At 44.7% G+C, this 26,744-nt stretch overlaps 1 protein-coding gene across 1 annotated transcript in view; it reads right to left on the minus strand.

Annotated features, from left to right (window-relative positions):
- LOC115118537 (probable methyltransferase-like protein 24) overlaps window positions 1–26,744 on the minus strand; it is a 75,946-nt gene that overhangs the window by 19,658 nt on the left and 29,544 nt on the right. Inside the window, 3 exon segments of the mRNA XM_065026289.1 lie at window positions 112–139; window positions 142–256; window positions 5,321–5,419. Of these exon segments, the coding sequence (XP_064882361.1) occupies window positions 112–139; window positions 142–256; window positions 5,321–5,419 (242 nt within the window).

Here is a 26,744-nt window from a genome sequence, read left to right on the forward strand (position 1 = left end):
GTGTGCGTGCGTGTGTATGCCCGTGCTGTGTGTGTGTGCATGCGGAGGTGTGTATGCGTTCGTGTGCATGTTTGTGTGTGTGTGTGCGTGCCTGTGTGTGTGTGTACTCACCCCAGAGAGTAGACCCGGCAGTGTTGATGTGTATCCGTTGTGCCAGGCTGTACCTGCTGTCCAGACACACTGCCCAGCGCCCCTCTGGCCCCTCCTGACCTCCCTGTACCACGGGGCTCTCTGGGGAAGGGGGGGCACAAAACACCTGTAGGTAGACAGGGGTCATTAATACACATGTCCCCAAAAATATCATTGTCATCATTATTATCATCGCCATCGTTATCATTATCGTAATTGTGATCGTTATCATTAGCGTAATCGTTATAATCATCGCCATCGTTACCATTATCGTAATTGTGATCGCCATCGTTATCATTATCGTAATTGGTATCATCATCACCATCGTTAACATTATCGTAATTGGTATCATCATCACCATCGTTAACATTATCGTAATTGGTATCACCATCGTTATAATCATCCACGTCATATAACATAGTTATGCTTGCCCCTGTCCCATCACATGTTCACCACACACACCCACATACTGTACACACATTCTGAGATTCATTCACCAGGTGCCTTATTCCTATTTCAACATGTTTTTCTTTCTCATCTTGCAGCACTCTCTCAATTTCTCCTCCTCTACCCCTCGCCTTCTTTTCCTTTTGGTTTCAGTAAAGGAGAAAAGATTGGATTTAGTGTTAAGAAATGCATCCTCCATCCTTAACATGATTCTCCATCCCACAACAAGTGACAGGGCACCTTCATCTTGTGTTAATGTTCAAGGATTCCATTGACAAAGGAGAAAGAAAACGCTTCCCAAGGTGAATGACAGGTTCAACTAGTGCCAGTCAACAATTCAATTGTGTGTGTGTGTGTGTGTGTGTGTGTGTATGTGTGTGTGTGTGTGTGTGTGTGTGTGTGTGTGTGTGTGTGAGAGAGAGAGAGAGAGAGAGAGCGTCCTGAATGTCTGTGTGTGTGGGAGGTTTTGAAACAGACAGGATTTATGACTGTTTGCTGTCTGATTGCTTTATCTCTACTGTCTCCAGAGACTGTCTGAACTTGACTGGGCCAGCGGACATTGACAGAGACTGAGACTGATCATGTGCTGTAATCACAATGTCTTTCCCTTACAGACTGCAGCTTAGGCTGTGTGGCTCCCTGTGTGGGATACTGCCCAGTCCACTGCTCTGCAGAGACCGGTGACTAATCCTTCTCTTTCTCAACCTCATTGAACCATCATGTTAATAACGGTCTGACTAAAACCTTGATTTGATCTGTGTTCTGATCTCTCCTGCATTGTATCATAGTGATCCTGTGCTAGACCCATATCCATGTCTGTTATTCGTCTCTTACAGCATTCATTAACCACTCCATCTGCCCTTTACAAAGTCTGTTGACATTTCTGCATTCTTTCCCATGCCACAAAAAATAATGGACAAATGTTTCCTATCTGTAAGGAGTCTAGAATCTTTAGGGGCGTTCTTTCTCTTTGTGATGTCATAAGGCTTTGGAATGTCTTGTTTCCGACTGCTTCAATCTTTAGAAGAGAAGCATTTATCCATAGAGATGAATATGCCATTTGGCCTCTCCTAACAGAGCTTATGACATAAAAGGAAGGCAGGACGTAACAAGGACATTGTAAAAAAGGGCCATACCAAAAACATAAAATACAGAATGGAATAGAATTTTAAACAGCCCTTTATCCATCCATGTATTGCTGTGGTAGTGATGATTCTGTCTTATTGGAAGATGTTTGCTTTGCTGTTGAAGTTCATAATGCGGTTGGTTATGTGCTGTAGCGGTTCATAATTGCATAACCAGCAAAAGTGTGCGGTATAGGTAGCAACACATCTGCCACGCTGATCCTCAACACCAGGGGTGCATGCTCAGTCCCCTCCTGTACTCCCTTTTCACCCACAACTGCATGACCAAGAGTGACTCCAACACCATCATTAAGTTTGCAGACAACACAACAGTGGTAGGCCTGATCACCAACAACGACGAGACAGCCTTTAGGGAGGAAGTTAGAGACCTGGCCTGGTGCCTGAATAACAACCTTTCCCTCAACGTAACCAAGACTAAGGACATGATTGTGGACTACAGGAAAAGGAGGACCGAGCACACCCCCATTCTCATCAACGGGGCTGTAGTGGAGCAGTTTGAGAGCTTCAAGTTCCTTGGTGTCCACATCACCAACAAACTAGAATGGTCCAAACACACCAAGACAGTCGTGGAGAGGGCACAACAAAGCCTATTCCCCCTCAGGAAACTAAAAAGATGTGGTATGGGTCCTCAGATCCTCAAAAGGTTCTACAACTGCAACATCGAGAGCACTGGTTGCATCACTGCCTGGTAAATTAATTGCTCAGCCTCTGGCCGCATGAAACTACAGAGGGTAGTGCGTACGGCCCAGTACATCACTGGTGCTAAGCTGCCTGCCATCCAGGACCTCTACACCAGGCAGCCTCAGAGGAAGGCCCTAAAAATGGTCAAAGACCCCAGCCACCCCAGTCATAGACTGTTCTCTCTACTACCGCATGGCAAGCGGTACAGGAGTGCCAAGTCTAGGACAAAAAGGCTTCTCAACAGTTTTTACCCCAAAGCCATAAGACTCCTGAACAGGTAATCAAATGGCTACCCGGACTATTTGCATTGTGTGCCCCCCCCCAACCCCTCTTTTACACTGCTGCTACTCTCTGTTTATCATATATGCATAGTCTTTAACTATACATTCATGTACATACTACCTCAATTGGGCCGACCAACCAGTGTTCCCGCACATTGGCTAACAGGGCTATCTGCATTGTGTCCCGCCACCCGGCAACCCCTCTTTTACACTACTGCTACTCTGTTCATCATATATGCATAGTCACTTTAACCATATCTACATGTACATACTACCTCAATCAGCCTGACTAACCGGTGTCTGTATGTAGCCTCGCTACTTTTATAGCCTCGCTACTGTATATAGCCTGTCTTTTTACTGTTGTTTTATTTCTTTACCTACCTATTGTTCACCTAATACCTTTTTTGCACTATTGGTTAGCGCCTGGAAGTAAGCATTTCACTGTAAGGTCTACACCTGTTGTATCCAGCGCACTTGACAAATAAACTTTGATTTGATTTGGGTATTGAACAGTATTGGCCCATCATTGTTGTTCATCTGAACAAGTGTTTTACTGCATCAGTATTCTTTCTATATCGTGAGCTATGATGAATCTACTCTGTACAGAGAGGTTGTGACACTTTGTTGTCATTTTGAATACACTGCAACACTGCAATATGTTATATTTATCAATCGTGTGTGTGTGTGTTTGTTTGCTTGTGTGATTGTGTGCTTGTGTGTGTGTGTGTGTGTGTGTGTGTGTGTGTGTGTGTGTGTATATATATATATATATATATATACTGAGTGAACAAAACATTAGGAACACCTTCCTTATATTAAGTTGCACCCCCCCATTTTGCCCTCAGAACAGCCTCAATTTGTCAGGACATGGACTCTACAAGGTGCCAAAATCGTTCCATAGGGATGCTGGCCCATGTTGACTCCAATGTTTCTCACAGTTATGTCAAGTTGTCTGGATGTCCTTTGGGTGGGTTAGGGTTAGGGTTAGGGTTAGGGTTGCACACACACAATCCATGTCTCAATTGTCTCAAGGCTTAAAAATCCTTCTTTAACCCATCTCCTCCTCTTCATCGACACTGATTGAAGTGGATTTAACAGGTGACATCAATAAGAGATCTTAGCTTTCACCTGAATTAACTTGGTCATGTCATGGAAAGAGAAGGTGTTCCTAATGTTTTGTACACTCAGTGCATATGTGTGTGTGTTTATACAGTATGTATGTGTGTGTAATTCTATTAATTGCACAATCCCAGTGCTTCGTGTCTCTCTCAGAGGCTGAGTTCTGCCAACCACGACGTCAGTCAGAATTACTGCTGAGGTACACTGTAATCTCCATGGCAACTCCCTCTCCGCCTGTCAGTGTAGATGATGGATGACTCACCCCCAACTACCCGCCTTCACGCACCCTTCCCTCCACCCACACGAACAACCACCCCTCCACCCACACACACCCCTCCACACACACACCCACACCCACACACACACACACACACACACACACACACACACACACACACACACACACACACACACACACACACACACACACACACACACACACACACACACACTCCCCCATAGGCTTATTCATTATGAGCAGCATGTGTTTTATTATTAGAAGGGCTGTAGGCCCACAGTATATGAAAGACAAGATGCCAATGTTTCTTGACTTAATTTGAATGCCTTCATTATCAGAAAATACTTGGACTGTTAGCAAGGATCCGATGTACTTAACTATTTAAACACCTTCAACGATGCTGAAGCCTCCATCACACAGAGCATATTTTGCTGACTGTAAGACACAAGGACATAAAAGCCAAGTTTGTCTTTTCCTCTCAATCTTCATCCTCACACAACACAACAACGTTTCAATCGATTGGTTGTTATTTCTTATGGCACAGACAATCTAACAAGGCAAGATCCTCTCATTGATTTAGTAGGAACCAGACGAATCAGACAAATCAGAATGCCATCTCTATGGTAATCATTAGAGTAATGACCCATGTGTGAGCTGTCAAGCAAGACAACATCTTTTTCAATGAGCATAATATGAAAAGGGTGCTTTGTTTGCAGTTAGAGTTGGTTATTCTCTGTTTATTTACCAGTTATACCTTTATGCAACTCTGACTGGCATGACAAAGTACTGTACTGAATCATCTATAGAAGCTTTAGTTCAAGTCAGACTCCACAGCAGCAGCTAATTTGAATAACCATCAGTGTCCCAAATGGCACCCTTTTCCCAACACAGTGCACCACTAAGTAGTGCACTACAGTGAATATGGTGCAATTTGAGAACAGGCACATGGTCCTGCAGCCACTTTGGTCTCCCTCCCCGATTCTAAACAGTGCAACGTTCTAGAACCAGGACACTCCATCTGGCTTTATAATCTAGATCAGATACAGTATCTACAATATTCATTCACTGCATTTGTATTATGTTAACATGTACACTGCATGTATCTGTGTATATCTGAATATTGTACAGATATGACATGTAATAACATTATGTGAGTCCCAAATGGTACCCCATTCCCTATAAAGTGTAGTCCTTTTGACTAGAGCCCTGGTCCAAGGTAGAGAACTATATAGGAAGTAGGGTGCCATTTGAGACACTGGCATTGACTGAGTGTGACCCACCTGTGGTGTAGTGATGTAGCTGAGGAACCTCCGTGCTTCCTCCTCCAGGGAGTGGTTGTCACTGGCCCACGGCTCCAGCTCTATGTGCCACCTGGCAGACTGAGAGAAGGAACAGGGACATAGGCAAACAGCATCAGTGGGCCACGGCGATGACCAATCAGCAACAGTGTTACTATCAGTGTGAAATCCTAAGAATGACAACCATGAAAGTGACATTAGTGATAAACCTTGTGTTCTGTTACCAGTCTAACAGGCTACCCTATAGCTGCTGTCCAAGTCCGCTGCCCCAGTACATGCCCCTATATGAGGAATGCTTCTATGTAATATTCCTCATGTTCCTGGCTGCTACACAGGCCCAGGCTCAATGACCTCATTTATCATCACATGCATTTGTCTGTGGGTTTAGAGCAGAGAGAGAGAGAGCCAAAGAGAGAAAGACTAGAAAGAGACCAGAGAGAGAGATCAGAAAGAGCAGAGAGAGAGAGACCAGAGAAAGAGTCCAGAAAGAGCAGAGAGAGAGAGACCAGAGAGAGAAACACCAGAGAGAGAGACTATAGAAAAAAAAACAGAAACTAGAGAGAGAGAGAACAGAGAGAGACCAGAGAAAACAGAGAGAGAGAGAGAGAGATACCAGAAAGACCAGGGAAACCAGAGTGAGAGAGAGACCAGAGAGGCCAGAGGTAGAGACCAGAAAGATCAGAGAGAGAGACCACAGAGACCAGAGAAACCAGAGAGAGAGAGAGAGAATCACTGTCCTGTGTTCCAGCAATCAATCCCCACATTGGACAACTAGAGAAGTACATCCCATAGTGTGGTTGTAATTGCATGGGTCAAACACTGTGACCAATGTTAAATAACCCAGCACCAGCAGTCATTAACTATAATGATAGGCTGATGATAACTGGATCATGTCATTGTCAATTGTCTGTCTTCCCTTCCTGTGTTTTCATGTGGACAGTATTAGAGTGTGCATGTGTTGTCATGTGTGGTAACTGCACACTAATACATGGTGATGTTGATGTTCTCCCCTCTCAGGCGCAGCTGGACCACAGGACTATGGGCTAGTCCCAAATGGCACCCTATACCCTACATAGTGCACTACTTTTGACCAGAACGTTATGGGCCTTGGTCAAAAGTAGTGCACTATAAAGGGAATAGGGTGCCATTTGGGTTAGACTCACTGCTTAGGCCACATCTGTCAGACAGTCTGTGCAGAACCTCTCAATGACGTCAGGGGAGTGTTTAGATCAAAGTATGCAGTTCAGTGTTTTTCTCCTCTCTCTTCAATCCATATACATTTGCTCTGTCTCTTGCTCTGTCTCTTTCTAATCGTTTCTGTTTGCTTCTTACTTTCTCTCTCCCTGTCTCTCTCTTTCTGTTTCCTTTGCTCTACCCCTCATATGGCCCTAGCCTAGACCCATGTGTGTCTACTTTCCCCATCCCTCCTTATATTTTCCGCTCTTGTTCCCCCTTCTTCCTATCTTTCTCTTCCTTCCTGACCCTTTTCCCTTCTCAAAGGGTTTCAACAGAACATGTTCCAGACACATTTGTTTACAATCCTCAACCTTGTCCCTTCTACAAAGAGAGAAAGACAGAACAACCCCACTGGAATCCAATCCTTCACTCTAGTGCTGTACATTTGTAACGGGGAATGAGAATGAAATGTTTTCTGCCATTTCTCCTGTCAACCTAGACCAAGAGGTTGTTTATAACTCACCTCTGTGACAATTTCATTTGTCTCAGCTCAGCAACAGCTTTCTCTATGACAGGCCATCTTAGATATTCCTGCTGCTAGTTTAACCTAGTCTAGCAAATTGTGTCGACAGGCTCATGTTGAGTATAGAGGTTATTAACCCCTGCTGGTCTTCTCTGTTAGTAATTCAACGGATCATCGATTTCCTCTGTCAAACCATCAGAATTTCTGTCATGCCTCAACCCCCCTCTCAGATTGAAATGATTGCAGTAATGATGTGTGATCATAAATAATGTCTGCAGGCCAGCAGATATTATTGGTGTTGCCGCCGTTCCTTCACCACCAGATTTAATGTTCTAGGTTTTTCTTTGTTTGTTTTTCATATCTTTTTCTCTTGTTTTTCTGCTTGTGATTTCCTCTGTCCCTGTGTGATAGTGTTTCATTAAGCAGAGCTCGGAGGGGAGAAAAGACACAAAAACATAATTGGGCAATTAGTCAGAACAGGAGTAGAAGAGGGAGGGAGGGAGGTAGAGGGGAGGAGGAGAGAGAGAGAGAGAGAGAGAGAGAGAGAGAGAGAGAGAGAGAGGGGGAGAAGAAGATTGAGAAAGAGGGAGAGACAGAAAGAAGAGAGAGAAGAAGAGGAGGATGGGGGTTACAGTGGCTCAGGAGATTGCAGCCCCTCTCATCTCTGTCAAATCATATTGCCTTCACCCCCTGAGCTTTTCTACTGAAAATCCCTCACTTGTGATGCTGGGCTGGTGCTATGAAGCTTTCAGCATGCAAGCCTTTTAGCTCTGTCTGTGCAGTAAGCCATTCCTACTACTAGGCCTACCATTCGAAAGCATGACAATTGCCATGGAGAAAAACAACACAGAAATCTGAGACCAGGCTACACTATACATCAACACAGAGATCTGAGACCAGACTACACTATACATGAGATCAACACATAAATCTGAGACCAGACTACACTATACATCAACACAGAGATCTGGGACCAGACTACACTATACATCAACACAAAGATCTGGGACCAGACTACACTATACATCAACACAGAGATCTGGGACCAGACTATACATCAACACAGAGATATGGGACCAGACTACACTATACATCAACACAGAGATCTGAGACCAGACTACACTATACATCAACACAGAGATCTGAGACCAGACTACACTATACATCAACACAGAGATCTGGGACCAGACTACACTATACATCAACACAGAGATCTGGGACCAGACTACACTATACATCAACACAGAGATCTGAGACCAGGCTACCCTATACATCAACACAGAGATCTGAGACCAGACTACACTATACATCAACACAGAGATCTGAGACCAGACTACACTATACATCAACACAGAGATCTGGGACCAGACTACACTATACATCAACACAGAGATCTGGGACCAGACTACACTATACATCAACACAGAGATCTGGGACCAGACTACACTATACATCAACACAGAGATCTGGGACCAGACTACACTATACATCAACACAGAGATCTGGGACCAGACTACACTATACATCAACACAGAGATATGGGACCAGACTACACTATACATCAACACAAAGATCAAGGGCCCAGACTACACTATACATCAACACAGAGATCTGGGACCAGACTACACTATACATCAACACAGAGATCTGGGACCAGACTACACTATACATCAACACAGAGATCTGGGACCAGACTACACTATACATCAACACAGAGATCTGGGACCAGACTACACTATACATCAACACAGAGATCTGGGACCAGACTACACTATACATCAACACAGAGATCTGGGACCAGACTACACTATACATCAACACAGAGATCTGAGACCAGGCTACCCTATACATCAACACAGAGATCTGAGACCAGACTACACTATACATCAACACAGAGATCTGAGACCAGACTACACTATACATCAACACAGAGATCTGGAACCAGACTACACTATACATCAACACAGAGATCTGGGACCAGACTACACTATACATCAACACAGAGATCTGGGACCAGACTACACTATACATCAACACAGAGATCTGGGACCAGACTACACTATACATCAACACAAAGATCTGGGACCAGACTTACACTATACATCAACACAGAGATCTGGGACCAGACTACACTATACATCAACACAGAGATCTGGACCAGACTACACTATACATCAACACAGAGATATGGGACCAGACTATACATCAACACAGAGATATGGGACCAGACTACACTATACATCAACACAGAGATCAAGGGCCCAGCCTACACTATACATCAACACAGAGATCTGGGACCAGACTACACTATACATCAACACAGAGATCTGGGACCAGACTACACTATACATCAACACAGAGATCTGGGACCAGACTATACTATACATCAACACAGAGATCAAGGGCCCAGGCTACACTATACATCAACACAGAGATCTGAGACCAGACTACACTATACATCAACACAGAGATCTGGGACCAGACTACACTACACATCAACACAGAGATCTGGGACCAGACTATACTATGCATCAACACAGAGATCAAGGGCCCAACCTACACTATACATCAACACAGAGATCTGAGACCAGACTACACTATACATCAACACAGAGATCTGAGACCAGACTACACTATACATCAACACAGAGATCTGGGACCAGACTATACATCAACACAGAGATCTGAGACCAGGCTACCCTATACATCAACACAGAGATCTGAGACCAGCCTACACTATACATCAACACAGAGATATGGGACCAGACTACACTATACATCAACACAGAGATCTGGGACCAGACTACACTATACATCAACACAGAGATCTGGGACCAGACTATACATCAACACAGAGATATGGGACCAGACTACACTATACATCAACACAGAGATCTGAGACCAGACTACACTATACATCAACACAGAGATCTGAGACCAGGCTACCCTATACATCAACACAGAGATCTGAGACCAGACTACACTATACATCAACACAGAGATATGGGACCAGACTACACTATACATCAACACAGAGATCTGGGACCAGACTACACTATACATCAACACAGAGATCTGGGACCAGACTATACATCAACACAGAGATCTGAGACCAGACTACACTATACATCAACACAGAGATCTGGGAACAGACTATACTATACATCAACACAGAGATCATGGGCCCAGGCTACACTATACATCAACACAGATATCTGAGACCAGACTACACTATACATCAACACAGAGATCTGGGACCAGACTACACTATACATCAACACAGAGATCTGGGACCAGACTATACTATACATCAACACAGAGATCTGAGACCAGACTACACTATACATCAACACAGAGATCTGAGACCAGGCTACCCTATACATCAACACAGAGATCTGAGACCAGACTACACTATACATCAACACAGAGATCTGGGACCAGACTACACTATACATCAACACAGAGATATGGGACCAGACTACACTATACATCAACACAGAGATCTGGGGGACTATACATCAACACAGAGATCTGAGACCAGACACTATACATCAACACAGAGATCTGGGAACAGACACTATACATCAACACAGAGATCAAGGGCCCAGGCTACACTATACATCAACACAGAGATCTGAGACCAGACTACACTATACATCAACACAGAGATCTGGGACCAGACTACACTATACATCAACACAGAGATCTGGGACCAGACTACACTATACATCAACACAGAGATCTGAGACCAGACTACACTATACATCAACACAGAGATCAAGGACCAGACTACACATACATCAACACAGAGATCTGAGACCAGACTACACTATACATCAACACAGAGATCTGGGGGACCAGACTACACTATACATCAACACAGAGATCTGGGACCAGACTACACTATACATCAACACAGAGATCTGGGACCAGACTACACTATACATCAACACAGAGATCTGAGACCAGACTACACTATACATCAACACAGAGATCTGGGACCAGACTACACTATACATCAACACAGAGATCTGAGACCAGACTACACTATACATCAACACAGAGATCAAGGGACCAGACTACACTATACATCAACACAGACTACACTATACATCAACACAGATATCTGAGACCAGACTACACTATACATCAACACAGAGATCTGGGACCAGACTACACTATACATCAACACAGAGATCTGGGACCAGACTACACTATACATCAACACAGAGATCTGAGACCAGACTACACTATACATCAACACAGAGATCTGGGACCAGACTACACTATACATCAACACAGAGATCTGGAACCACACTACACTATACATCAACACAGAGATCAAGGGGCCCAGACTACACTATACATCAACACATAGATCTGAGACCAGACTACACTATACATCAACACAGAGATCAAGGGCCCAGACTACACTATACATCAACACAGAGATCTGAGACCAGACTACACTATACATCAACACAGAGATCTGGGACCAGACTACACTATACATCAACACAGAGATATGGGACCAGACTACACTATACATCAACACAGAGATCTGGGACCAGACTACACTATACATCAACACAGAGATCTGGGACCAGACTACACTATACATCAACACAGAGATCTGGGACCAGACTACACTATACATCAACACAGAGATCTGGGACCAGACTATACTATACATCAACACAGAGATCAAGGGCCCAGGCTACACTATACATCAACACAGAGATCTGAGACCAGACTACACTATACATCAACACAGAGATCTGGGACCAGACTACACTATACATCAACACAGAGATCTGGGACCAGACTACATACTATACATCAACACAGAGATCTGAGACCAGACTACACTATACATCTCACAGAGATCAGAGATCTGAGACCAGACTACACTATACATCAACACAGAGATCTGGGACCAGACTACACTATACATCAACACAGAGATCTGGGACCAGACTACACTATACATCAACACAGAGATCTGGGACCAGACTATACATCAACACAGAGATCTGAGACCAGACTACACTATACATCAACACAGAGATCTGGGACAGACTATACTATATACATCAACACAGAGATCAAGGGCCCAGGCTACACTATACATCAACACAGAGATCTGAGACCAGACTACACTATACATCAACACAGAGATCTGGGACCAGACTACACTATACATCAACACAGAGATCTGGGCCCAGACTATACTATACATCAACACAGAGATCAAGGGCCCAGGCTACACTATACATCAACACAGAGATCTGAGACCAGACTACACTATACATCAACACAGAGATCTGGGACCAGACTACACTATACATCAACACAGAGATCTGAGACCAGGCTACCCTATACATCAACACAGAGATCTGAGACCAGACTACACTATACATCAACACAGAGATCTGAGACCAGACTACACTATACATCAACACAGAGATCTGGGACCAGACTACACTATACATCAACACAGAGATCAAGGGCCCAGACTACAGACTATACATCAACACATCAACACAGAGATCTGGGACCAGACTACACTATACATCAACACAGAGATCTGGGACCAGACTACACTATACATATACATCAACACAGAGATCAAGGGCCCAGCCTACACTATACATCAACACAGAGATCTGAGACCAGACTACACTATACATCAACACAGAGATCTGGGACCAGGCTACCCTATACATCAACACAGAGATCTGAGACCAGACTACACTATACATCAACACAGAGATCAAGGGCCCAGACTACACTATACATCAACACAAAGATCAAGGGCCCAGCTAACACTATACATCAACACAGAGATATGGGACCAGACTACACTATACATCAACACAGAGATCTGGGACCAGACTACACTATACATCAACACAGAGATCTGGGACCAGACTACACTATACATCAACACAGAGATCTGGGACCAGACTACACTATACATCAACACAGAGATCTGGGACCAGACTACACTATACATCAACACAGAGATCTGAGACCAGGCTACCCTATACATCAACACAGAGATCTGAGACCAGACTACACTATACATCAACACAGAGATCTGAGACCAGACTACACTATACATCAACACAGAGATCTGGGACCAGACTACACTATACATCAACACAGAGATCTGGGACCAGACTACACTATACATCAACACAGAGATCTGGGACCAGACTACACTATACATCAACACAGAGATCTGGGACCAGACTACACTATACATCAACACAGAGATCTGGGACCAGACTACACTATACATCAACACAGAGATCTGGGACCAGACTACACTATACATCAACACAAAGATCAAGGGCCCAGCTTACACTATACATCAACACAGAGATCTGGGACCAGACTACACTATACATCAACACAGAGATCTGGGACCAGACTACACTATACATCAACACAGAGATCTGGGACCAGACTACACTATATATCAACACAGATATCTGAGACCAGACTACACTATACATCAACACAGAGATCTGGGACCAGACTACACTATACATCAACACAGAGATCTGGGACCAGACTACACTATACATCAACACAGAGATCTGGGACCAGACTATACTATACATCAACACAGAGATCAAGGGCCCAGGCTACACCATACATCAACACAGATATCTGAGACCAGACTACACTATACATCAACACAGAGATCTGGGACCAGACTACACTATACATCAACACAGAGATCTGGGACCAGACTATACATCAACACAGAGATATGGGACCAGACTACACTATACATCAACACAGAGATCAAGGGCCCAGCCTACACTATACATCAACACAGATATCTGAGACCAGACTACACTATACATCAACACAGAGATCTGGGACCAGACTACACTATACATCAACACAGAGATCTGGGACCAGACTACACTATACATCAACACAGAGATCTGAGACCAGGCTACCCTATACATCAACACAAAGATCTGAGACCAGACTACACTATACATCAACACAGATATCTGAGACCAGACTACACTATACATCAACACAGAGATCTGGAACCAGACTACACTATACATCAACACAGAGATCTGGGACCAGACTACACTATACATCAACACAGAGATCTGGGACCAGACTACACTATACATCAACACAGAGATCTGGGACCAGACTACACTATACATCAACACAGAGATCTGGGACCAGACTACACTATACATCAACACAGACTGGGACCAGACTACACTATACATCAACACAGAGATCTGGGACCAGACTTACACTATACATCAACACAGAGATATGGGACCAGACTACACTATACATCAACACAGAGATCTGGGACCAGACTACACTATACATCAACACAGAGATCTGGGACCAGACTACACTATACATCAACACAGAGATCTGGGACCAGACTACACTATACATCAACACAGAGATCTGGGACCAGACTACACTATACATCAACACAGAGATCTGGGACCAGACTACACTATACATCAACACAGAGATCTGGGACCAGACTACACTATACATCAACACAAAGATCAAGGGCCCAGCTTACACTATACATCAACACAGAGATCTGGGACCAGACTACACTATACATCAACACAGAGATCTGGGACCAGACTACACTATACATCAACACAGAGATCTGGGACCAGACTATACATCAACACAGAGATATGGGACCAGACTACACTATACATCAACACAGAGATCAAGGGCCCAGCCTACACTATACATCAACACAGATATCTGAGACCAGACTACACTATACATCAACACAGAGATCTGGGACCAGACTACACTATACATCAACACAGAGATCTGGGACCAGACTATACTATACATCAACACAGAGATCAAGGGCCCAGGCTACACCATACATCAACACAGATATCTGAGACCAGACTACACTATACATCAACACAGAGATCTGGGACCAGACTACACTACACATCAACACAGAGATCTGGGACCAGACTATACTATGCATCAACACAGAGATCAAGGGCCCAACCTACACTATACATCATCACAGAGATCTGAGACCAGACTACACTATACATCAACACAGAGATCTGAGACCAGACTACACTATACATCAACACAGAGATCTGAGACCAGACTACACTATACATCAACACAGAGATCTGAGACCAGGCTACCCTATACATCAACACAGAGATCTGAGACCAGCCTACACTATACATCAACACAGAGATATGGGACCAGACTACACTATACATCAACACAGAGATCTGGGACCAGACTACACTATACATCAACACAGAGATCTGGGACCAGACTATACATCAACACAGAGATATGGGACCAGACTACACTATACATCAACACAGAGATCTGAGACCAGACTACACTATACATCAACACAGAGATCTGAGACCAGGCTACCCTATACATCAACACAGAGATCTGAGACCAGACTACACTATACATCAACACAGAGATCTGGGACCAGACTACACTATACATCAACACAGAGATCTGGGACCAGACTACACTATACATCAACACAGAGATCTGGGACCAGACTACACTATACATCAACACAGAGATCTGAGACCAGACTACACTATACATCAACACAGAGATCTGGGACCAGACTACACTATACATCAACACAGAGATCTGGGACCAGACATCAACACAGATATCTGAGACACACATCTATACATCAACACAGAGATCTGGGACCAGACTACACTATACATCAACACAGAGATCTGGGACCAGACTATACTATACATCAACACAGAGATCTGAGACCAGACTACACTATACATCAACACAGAGATCTGAGACCAGGCTACCCTATACATCAACACAGAGATCTGAGACCAGACTACACTATACATCAACACAGAGATATGGGACCAGACTACACTATACATCAACACAGAGATCTGGGACCAGACTACACTATACATCAACACAGAGATCTGGGACCAGACTATACATCAACACAGAGATCTGAGACCAGACTACACTATACATCAACACAGAGATCTGGGAACAGACTATACTATACATCAACACAGAGATCAAGGGCCCAGGCTACACTATACATCAACACAGAGATCTGAGACCAGACTACACTATACATCAACACAGAGATCTGGGACCAGACTACACTATACATCAACACAGAGATCTGGGATCAGACTATACTATACATCAACACAGAGATCTGAGACCAGACTACACTATACATCAACACAGAGATATGGGACCAGACTACACTATACATCAACACAGAGATCTGAGACCAGGCTACCCTATACATCAACACAGAGATCTGAGACCAGACTACACTATACATCAACACAGATATCTGAGACCAGACTACACTATACATCAACACAGAGATCTGGAACCACACTACACTATACATCAACACAGAGATCAAGGGCCCAGACTACACTATACATCAACACATAGATCTGAGACCAGACTACACTATACATCAACACAGAGATCTGGGACCAGACTACACTATACATCAACACAGAGATCTGGAACCACACTACACTATACATCAACACAGAGATCAAGGGCCCAGACTACACTATACATCAACACATAGATCTGAGACCAGACTACACTATACATCAACACAGAGATCAAGGGCCCAGGCTACACTATACATCAACACAGAGATCTGAGACCAGACTACACTATACATCAACACAGAGATCTGGGACCAGACTACACTATACATCAACACAGATATATGGGACCAGACTACACTATACATCAACACAGAGATCTGGGACCAGACTACACTATACATCAACACAGAGACTCAACAGAGATCACAGGACCAGACTATACATCAACACAGAGATCTGAGACCAGACTACACTATACATCAACACAGAGATCTGGGAACAGACTATACTATACATCAACACAGAGATCAAGGGCCCAGGCTACACTATACATCAACACAGATATCTGAGACCAGACTACACTATACATCAACACAGAGATCTGGGACCAGACTACACTATACATCAACACAGAGATCTGGGACCAGACTATACTATACATCAACACAGAGATCTGAGACCAGACTACACTATACATCAACACAGAGATCTGAGACCAGACTACACTATACATCAACACAGAGATATGGGACCAGACTACACTATACATCAACACAGAGATCTGGGACCAGACTACACTATACATCAACACAGAGATCTGGGACCAGACTATACATCAACACAGAGATCTGAGACCAGACTACACTATACATCAACACAGAGATCTGGGAACAGACTATACTATACATCAACACAGAGATCAAGGGCCCAGGCTACACTATACATCAACACAGAGATCTGAGACCAGACTACACTATAGATCAACACAGAGATCTGGGACCAGACTACACTATACATCAACACAGAGATCTGGGACCAGACTATACTATACATCAACACAGAGATCAAGGGCCCAGGCTACACTATACATCAACACAAGGATCTGAGACCAGACTACACTATACATCAACACAGAGATCTGGGACCAGACTACACTATACATCAACACAGAGATCTGAGACCAGGCTACCCTATACATCAACACAGAGATCTGAGACCAGACTACACTATACATCAACACAGAGATCTGAGACCAGACTACACTATACATCAACACAGAGATCTGGAACCACACTACACTATACATCAACACAGAGATCAAGGGCCCAGACTACACTATACATCAACACATAGATCTGAGACCAGACTACACTATACATCAACACAGAGATCTGGGACCAGACTACACTATACATCAACACAGAGATCTGGAACCACACTACACTATACATCAACACAGAGATCAAGGGCCCAGACTACACTATACATCAACACATAGATCTGAGACCAGACTACACTATACATCAACACAGAGATCTGGGACCAGACTACACTATACATCAACACAGAGATCTGGGACCAGACTATACTATACATCAACACAGAGATCAAGGGCCCAGGCTACACTATACATCAACACAAAGATCAAGGGCCCAGCTTACACTATACATCAACACAGAGATATGGGACCAGACTACACTATACATCAACACAGAGATCTGGGACCAGACTACACTATACATCAACACAGAGATCTGGGACCAGACTACACTATACATCAACACAGAGATCTTGGACCAGACTACACTATACATCAACACAGAGATCTGGGACCAGACTACACTATACATCAACACAGAGATCTGAGACCAGGCTACCCTATACATCAACACAGAGATCTGAGACCAGACTACACTATACATCAACACAGATATCTGAGACCAGACTACACTATACATCAACACAGAGATCTGGAACCAGACTACACTATACATCAACACAAAGATCAAGGGCCCAGCTTACACTATACATCAACACAGAGATCTGGGACCAGACTACACTATACATCAACACAGAGATCTTAGACCAGGCTACCCTATACATCAACACAGAGATCTGAGACCAGACTACACTATACATCAACACAGAGATCTGGGACCAGACTACACTATACATCAACACAAAGATCAAGGGCCCAGCTTACACTATACATCAACACAGAGATCTGGGACCAGACTACACTATACATCAACACAGAGATCTGGGACCAGACTACACTATACATCAACACAGAGATCTGGGACCAGACTACACTATACATCAACACAGATATCTGAGACCAGACTACACTATACATCAACACAGAGATCTGGGACCAGACTACACTATACATCAACACAGAGATCTGGGACCAGACTACACTACACATCAACACAGAGATCTGGGACCAGACTATACTATGCATCAACACAGAGATCAAGGGCCCAGGCTACACTATACATCAACACATCAGACCAGACTACATCATGAGACCAGACTACACTATACATCAACACAGAGATCTGGGACCAGACTACACTATACATCAACACAGAGATCTGGGACCAGACTATACTATGCATCAACACAGAGATCATGGGCACAGGCTACACTATACATCAACACAGAGATCTGAGACCGGACTACACTATACATCAACACAGAGATCTGGGACCAGACTACACTACACATCAACACAGAGATATGGGACCAGACTATACTATGCATCAACACAGAGATCAAGGGCCCAACCTACACTATACATCAACACAGAGATCTGAGACCAGACTACACTATACATCAACACAGAGATCTGAGACCAGACTACACTATACATCAACACAGAGATCTGGGACCAGACTACACTATACATCAACACAGAGATCTGGGACCAGACTATACTATACATCAACACAGAGATCAAGGGCCCAGGCTACACTATACATCAACACAAAGATCAAGGGCCCAGCTTACACTATACATCAACACAGAGATATGGGACCAGACTACACTATACATCAACACAAAGATCAAGGGCCCAGCTTACACTATACATCAACACAGAGATATGGGACCAGACTACACTATACATCAACACAGAGATCTGGGACCAGACTACACTATACATCAACACAGAGATCTGGGACCAGACTACACTATACATCAACACAGAGATCTGGGACCAGACTACACTATACATCAACACAGAGATCTGGGACCAGACTACACTATACATCAACACAGAGATCTGAGACCAGACTACACTATACATCAACACAGAGATCTGAGACCAGACTACACTATATCTGAGACATCAACACAGAGATCTGGGACCAGACTACACTATACATCAACACAAAGATCAAGGGCCCAGCTATACATCAACACTATACATCAACACAGAGATCTGGGACCAGACTACACTATACATCAACACAGAGATCTGGGACCAGACTACACTATACATCAACACAGAGATCTGGGACCAGACTACACTATACATCAACACAGAGATCTGGGACCAGACTACACTATACATCAACACAGAGATCTGGGACCAGACTACACTATACATCAACACAGAGATCTGGGACCAGACTACACTACACATCAACACAGAGATCTGGGACCAGACTATACTATGCATCAACACAGAGATCAAGGGCCCAGCTTACACTATACATCAACACAGAGATATGGGACCAGACTACACTATACATCAACACAGAGATCTGGGACCAGACTACACTATACATCAACACAGAGATCTGGGACCAGACTATACATCAACACAGAGATCTGAGACCAGACTACACTATACATCAACACAGAGATCTGGGACCAGACTATACTATACATCAACACAGAGATCAAGGGCCCAGGCTACACTATACATCAACACAGAGATCTGAGACCAGACTACACTATACATCAACACAGAGATCTGGGACCAGACTACACTATACATCAACACAGAGATCTGGGACCAGACTATACTATACATCAACACAGAGATCAAGGGCCCAGGCTACACTATACATCAACACAGAGATCTGAGACCAGACTACACTATACATCAACACAGAGATCTGGGACCAGACTACACTATACATCAACACAGAGATCTGGGACCAGACTACACTATACATCAACACAGAGATCTGAGACCATATCTCTGTGCTGTTTTTCCCCATGGTAATTGTCATGCCTTTGAATGGTAGGTCTCTCTCTCTCTGAGAACCTGAGCCCTAGGACCATACCTCAGGACCATACCTCAGGACCATACATCAGGACTACCTGGCCTGATGACTCCTTGCTGTCCCCAGTCCAACTGGCCGTGCTGCTCCTCCAGTTTCAACTGTTCTGCCTGCGGCTATGGAACCCTGACCGGTTCACCGGACGTGCTACCTGTCCCAGACCTGCTGTTTTCAACTCTCTAGAGACAGCAGGAGCGGTAGAGATACTCTTAATGATTGGCTATGAAAAGCCAACTGACATTTAATCCTGAGGTGCTGACCTGTTGCACCCTCAGCAACCACTGTGATTATTATTATTTGACCCTGCTGGTCATCTATGAACATTTGAACATCTTGGCCATGTACTGTTATAATCTCCACCCGGCACAGCCAGTAGAGGACTGGCCACCCCTCAGAGCCTGGTTCCTCTCTAGGTTTCTTCCTAGGTTCCAGCCTTTCTAGGGAGTTTTTCCTAGCCACCGTGCTTCTACACCTGCATTGCTTGCTGTTTGGGGTTTTAGGTGGGGTTTCTGTACAGCACTTTGTGACATTAGCTGATGTAAGAAGGGCTTTATAAATACATTTGATTGATTGATATAGCCCCTCCCTCAGCCTATAGCCCCTCCCTCAGTGTATAGCCCCTCCCTCAGTTTATAGCCCCTCCCTCAGCCTGTAGCCCCTGTGAAAGCCACCTGTCGTGGACTGAAAATCAGTTTGGATCAGGCCCTGACACCCACAGATTAACAGGGAAATATTTGGGTTGGGTATTTAACTGGAGATCAGGGATGGGTGGATTATGAGCCATTTGGCCAGGGGTGGAGGTGTGTGACTGCTTTCAGAGAATGAGAATCTGCCTTCGGTTTTAATTACCCTTCTGAGAAGAATTACCTTAGAGGACCAACACTGTAATGTATTCCAGCCCCCCAGTAATGTCGTGTTCTGATTTCCTTCTTTCCCTTGTTCTTATTTGATGAGGAAATGTAATTGCTTGGGCAGGGAGTTTTCTCCTCACACACACCTGGATGCTCTAAATCAGACAGAACATACCCCTGACAGACACAGAGAGACAGACACAGAGAGACAGACACAGAGAGACAGACACAGAGAGACAGACACAGAGAGACAGACACAGAGAGACAGACACAGAGAGACAGACACAGAGAGACAGACATAGAGAGACAGACATAGAGAGACAGACATAGAGAGACAGACACAGAGAGACAGACACAGAGAGACAGACATAGAAAGACAGACATAGAGAGACAGACATAGAGAGACAGACATAGAGAGACAGACATAGAGAGACAGACACAGAGAGACAGACACAGAGAGACAGACACAGAGAGACAGACACAGAGAGACAGAGTGATTCCGTTGAGATGTGTACCTACAGTCTCTTCAGAAGGGGCTCCTGTAACAATAGAAGATATAATAGACACACCTGGTCACAGCATCAGATCCTGGCTTCAATGTGATGTTACCCAGGCTTGACGTTCTCAACTTGTTTCTGCCTGCAGGCTCGTGTGTGTGTGTGTGTGTGTGTGTGTGTGTGTGTGTGTGTGTGTGTGTGTGTGTGTGTGTGTGTGTGTGTGTGTGTGTGTGTGTGTGTGTGTGTGTGTGTGTGTGTGTGTGTGTGTGTGTGTGTGTGTGTGTGTGTGGGTGTGTGTGTGTGTGTGTGTGTGAGAGAGAGAGAGAGAGAGAGAGACTGCTGTGTGGTGATGGGATTACTGTTAGATCCGCTGATCAGTGGAGCAGCAACAAGCCATCAACACCTTCAGGACACCTCAGTTAATCAGACTGAGGCAGAGTATCATCTGCTCTCTCTCTCTCTCTGCTCTCAGTCCTTAATCTTTCCCAGACCCACTACTGTGGTATAAATGTGTGCTGGTAGGCTAGCAGGCGTAGTTTGCAGGAAGAAAATGAAGACAGTCAACTATACTACTCACAGATTTCTATTCACTCTGTAACTGAAGAAATGTTTGGGCACTCAGTTCCTCCTCAGGGAGGTAGTTCTATGCCAGTGTGTTAGGTAACGTGGTGAAAGACTTCAACAGTCATGTTAGCTCAAGGTTGTCTTGGCAGGTTTACAATTGGTGAGTCATGGAGAGTGGGAGAAAATGTTCTGCCTTTTTCAGTGCCCTGCCCTTCAGAGGTGTGAGCACTGAGCAGCGAGACAGACGGGCTAACCATAAATAATCCCTAGAACTGATAGAGGGGTCAAGAGGGGTAGGGTGGGTAGAGGGGTGAAGGGGTAGAGGAGTGAAGGGGTAGAAGGGTGGTGAGGTAGAGGGGTGAAGGGGTAGAGGAGTGAAGGGGTAGAAGGGTGGTGAGGTAGAGAGTGAGGAGGTAGAGCGTGAGGAGGTGGAGAGTGGAGGAACAATAATTGTAATCTACTCTTACTCCACAATGCCCTTTCCCACCTGGACAAAAAAGGAACACGTGAGAATGCTGTTCATCGACTACAGCTCAGTGTTCAACACCATAGTGCCCACGAAGCTCATCACTAAGCTAAGGACCCTGGGACTAAACACCTCCCTCTGCAATTGGATCCTGGACTTCCTGAGGGGTCACCCCCAGGTGGTAAGGGTAGGCAATAATATGTCTGCCACGCTGATCCTCAACACTGGGGCCCCTAGGGGTGTGTACTTAGTCCCCTCCTGTACTCCCTGTTCACCCACAACTGTGTGGCCAAACACGACTCCAAAACCATCATTAAGGTTGCTGACAACACAACAGTGGTAGGCCTGATCACCGACAACGATGAGACAGCCTATAGGGAAGAGGTCAGAGACCTGGCAGTGTGGTGCCAGGAGAACAACCTCTCCCTCAATGTGATCAAGACAAATGAGCTGATCATGGACTACAGGAAAAGGCTGTAGTGGAGCGGGTCGAGAGTTTCAAGTTCCTTGGTGTCCACATCACCAATGAATTATCATGCTCTAAACACATCAATACAGTCGTGAAGAGGGCAAGACAACACCTTTTCCCCCTCAGGAGACTGAAAAGATTTGGCATGGGTTCCCAGAACCTCAAAAAGTTCAACAGCTGTACCATCGAGAGCATCCTGACCGGTTGCATCACCGCTTGGTATGGCAACTGCTCAGCATCTGACCGTAAGGCGCTACAGAGGGTAGTGTGTACATCACTGGGGCCAAGCTTCCTGCCATCCAGGACCTCTATACCAGGTGTGTCAGAGGAAAGCCCAAAATATTGTCAGAGACTCCAGTCACCCAAGTCATAGACTGTTCTCTCTGCTACCGCATGGCAAGTGGTACTGGAGCACCAAGTCTAGGACCAAAAGGCTCCTTTACAGCTTCTACCCCCCAAGCCATAATACTGCTGAACAATTCATCAAATGGACACCGGAATATTTACATTGACACACCCCCATTTGTTTTTACACAGCTGCTACTCGCTTTTTATTATCACTTCACCCCTACCTACATGTTCAAATGAACTCTAACCTGTACACCCGCACATTGACTCAGTACCAGTACCCCCTGCATATAGACTCGTTATTGTTATTTTATTGTGTTACTTTTTATCATTTTGTACTTCAGTTTATTTAGTAAATAAGGAAGCTTGTAAGTAAGCATTTCACGGTAAGGTCTACACTTGTTGTATTCGGCGCATGTGACAAATAAAGTTTGATTTGATTTGAGAGAGAGAGAAGGAGAAGTTTCTACATATCTGATATGGCCTTATCTACAAGTTCTGGAAATGTGAAGTCCCACTGGGCACAAACTGGTTGAATTAACTGTTTCCACATCATATGAACAAACACAAATCTATGTGATGATGTTGAATCAATGTGGAAAACTGATTGGATTTGCAAAAAGTCATACACTTAAAGGAGTTTAGGTCATTTGTGTGTGTTGTTTTGGTCATTTGTGTCACTCACATTTGACCCTAAATCCAATGAGATGGTTACATTTTTTTCTTGAAAAGTAAATCAAAACTAGACTCTGAACTGATGTCTGTGCCCAGAGGGGTAGAACTGAACAGAAATCAGAAGGTCTGTGTCTGCTGTACAGTATAAGTGAAAGCTAAAGGTGAACTGTCTGCATAGCTGTAGACACCATGATACATACAGGCACTGAGATGCCAAGTCTGCTCTGTCTGTCTGCTGGACATGGTCTGGTCCAGGTCTGGTACCTGCTGTTACACTGCCTGGCATCTTCAACAGAACAGGTGGGATAACAAGTCCCCCCCCCCTCCTCTTTGGGTTGTGCAAATTGGTTTAGTACGGAGGGAGGTTTTGGGTGGGCATTATAGCCAATCCTAAACATGCATCATCTCTCCCACAGCCTATTAGCTGCCTCCATCCACCTGTTAAAACTTCAACTCACCGGGTGTCTCTTTTCAACAAAACATTTGGTTTAAATGAGTTTGGGGTGCCTGCTGCTGTTGAAATTTAATTCAGGAAATACATTATTACAAACACACCCCAGCCTGTTGTTTTTCAGTACAGTATTTAGCCTTGCTTAGCGTTCTGGGCCAATGTCACACACACTGTTATTGTCTTCTGTTGATTTATCCCTCTTTATTTTTTACAAGTAGGAGATCATCCATCTCGATCACTCTCTTCCCCTTCCCTTCCCCCCTCCCTTCCCCCTCCCTCCCCCTCTTTTCTTTATCATGCAGTTTGAGAGAGGGATTATAGCTATGAATATGATTATTACTGTTGCGGCAGCTATTCCATCACTCATTTGGGTGGCAACGGCAAGCTTGTTGAGTTACGCTGTTAGGTTGTATGGACTTCAAGACTAAAATCTTAGGAAAAAAGGTGCTATTTAGAACCTAAAAGGGTTCTTCGGCTGTCCCCATTGGCAAACCCTTTAAACAACACTTTTGGTTCCAGGTAGAAGCCTATTAGGTTCCATGTAGAATCCTCTCTAAATGGAACCCAAAAGAGTTCTACCTGGAACCAAAAAGTTTCTACCTGGAACCAAAAATAGTTATCCTATGGGGACAGCCGAAGAAACATTTTGGAACCCTAGGGGGCTTCTGCTCTCGATGGGAATCTACTACTGGTAGCATGACTTTATGTTAGGTCCTTGGAGGTCAAGGGGTTAAGGCTTTTATAAGATTAGAGCAAAATAGAGCCAAAGTGGTGGTCTTATTGAGGACCCACCCATAGAAAATGGAATTCCATAGATATCATAAAAAACCAATATGGGTTCAGAAATCAAAATGGATTGAGGTGAATTGTTCTGCTCATAATGGTAAGACAATGGTAGGCAAATGTATACAGTAATAGGCTAACTGCAGGAATGATTAATATGCCAGCCACACTTAATCCATGTATTACAGCCTTGAGGTTTAATTTAGGTATGGCTGGTCTCGTCTCAACAATCCCAGCTCAGAGCTGGTGTATAGCTCAGTGTACAGGGAGAATATAACCAAATTAAAGTGGGAGGATTACGCTAGTCCTTTTCACAAAGACCATAATCTGACTGAGATTAAGCTAGGTTTAAAGGAAAAGTGACGGAGGGAGAGAGGGAGAAGGGGATAGAGGGAGGGAGGGAGGGAGAGAGGGAGAAGGGGTTAGAGGGAGGGAGAGAGGGAGAAGGGGATAGAGGGAGGGAGGGAGGGAGGGAGGGAGGGAGGGAGGGAGGGAGGGAGGGAGGGAGGGAGGGAGGGAGAAGGGGTTCAAAGGCAAAGGGAGGGAGGGAGGGAGGGAGGGAGGGGTTAAAGGGAGGGAGAGAGGGAGAAGGGGATAGTTCATCAAGGGAGGGAGGGAGAAGGGGTTAGAGGGAGGGAGGGAGAGAGGGAGAAGGGGTTAGAGGGAGGGAGAGAGGGAGAAGGGGATAGAGCAGAGGGAGGGAGGGAGGGAGGGAGGGAGGGAGGGAGGGAGGGAGGGAGGGAGGGAGGGAGAAGGGGTTAAAGGGAGGGAGAGAGGGAGAAGGGGATAGAGGGAGGGAGGGACCTTTGGGGAGGGAGGGACGCTTCCTGGTGGGAGGGAGGGAGGGAGGGGGAGGGAGGGAGGG

Source organism: Oncorhynchus nerka, linkage group LG13, assembly GCF_034236695.1.
Source record: "Oncorhynchus nerka isolate Pitt River linkage group LG13, Oner_Uvic_2.0, whole genome shotgun sequence".
Taxonomy (NCBI): domain Eukaryota; kingdom Metazoa; phylum Chordata; class Actinopteri; order Salmoniformes; family Salmonidae; genus Oncorhynchus; species Oncorhynchus nerka.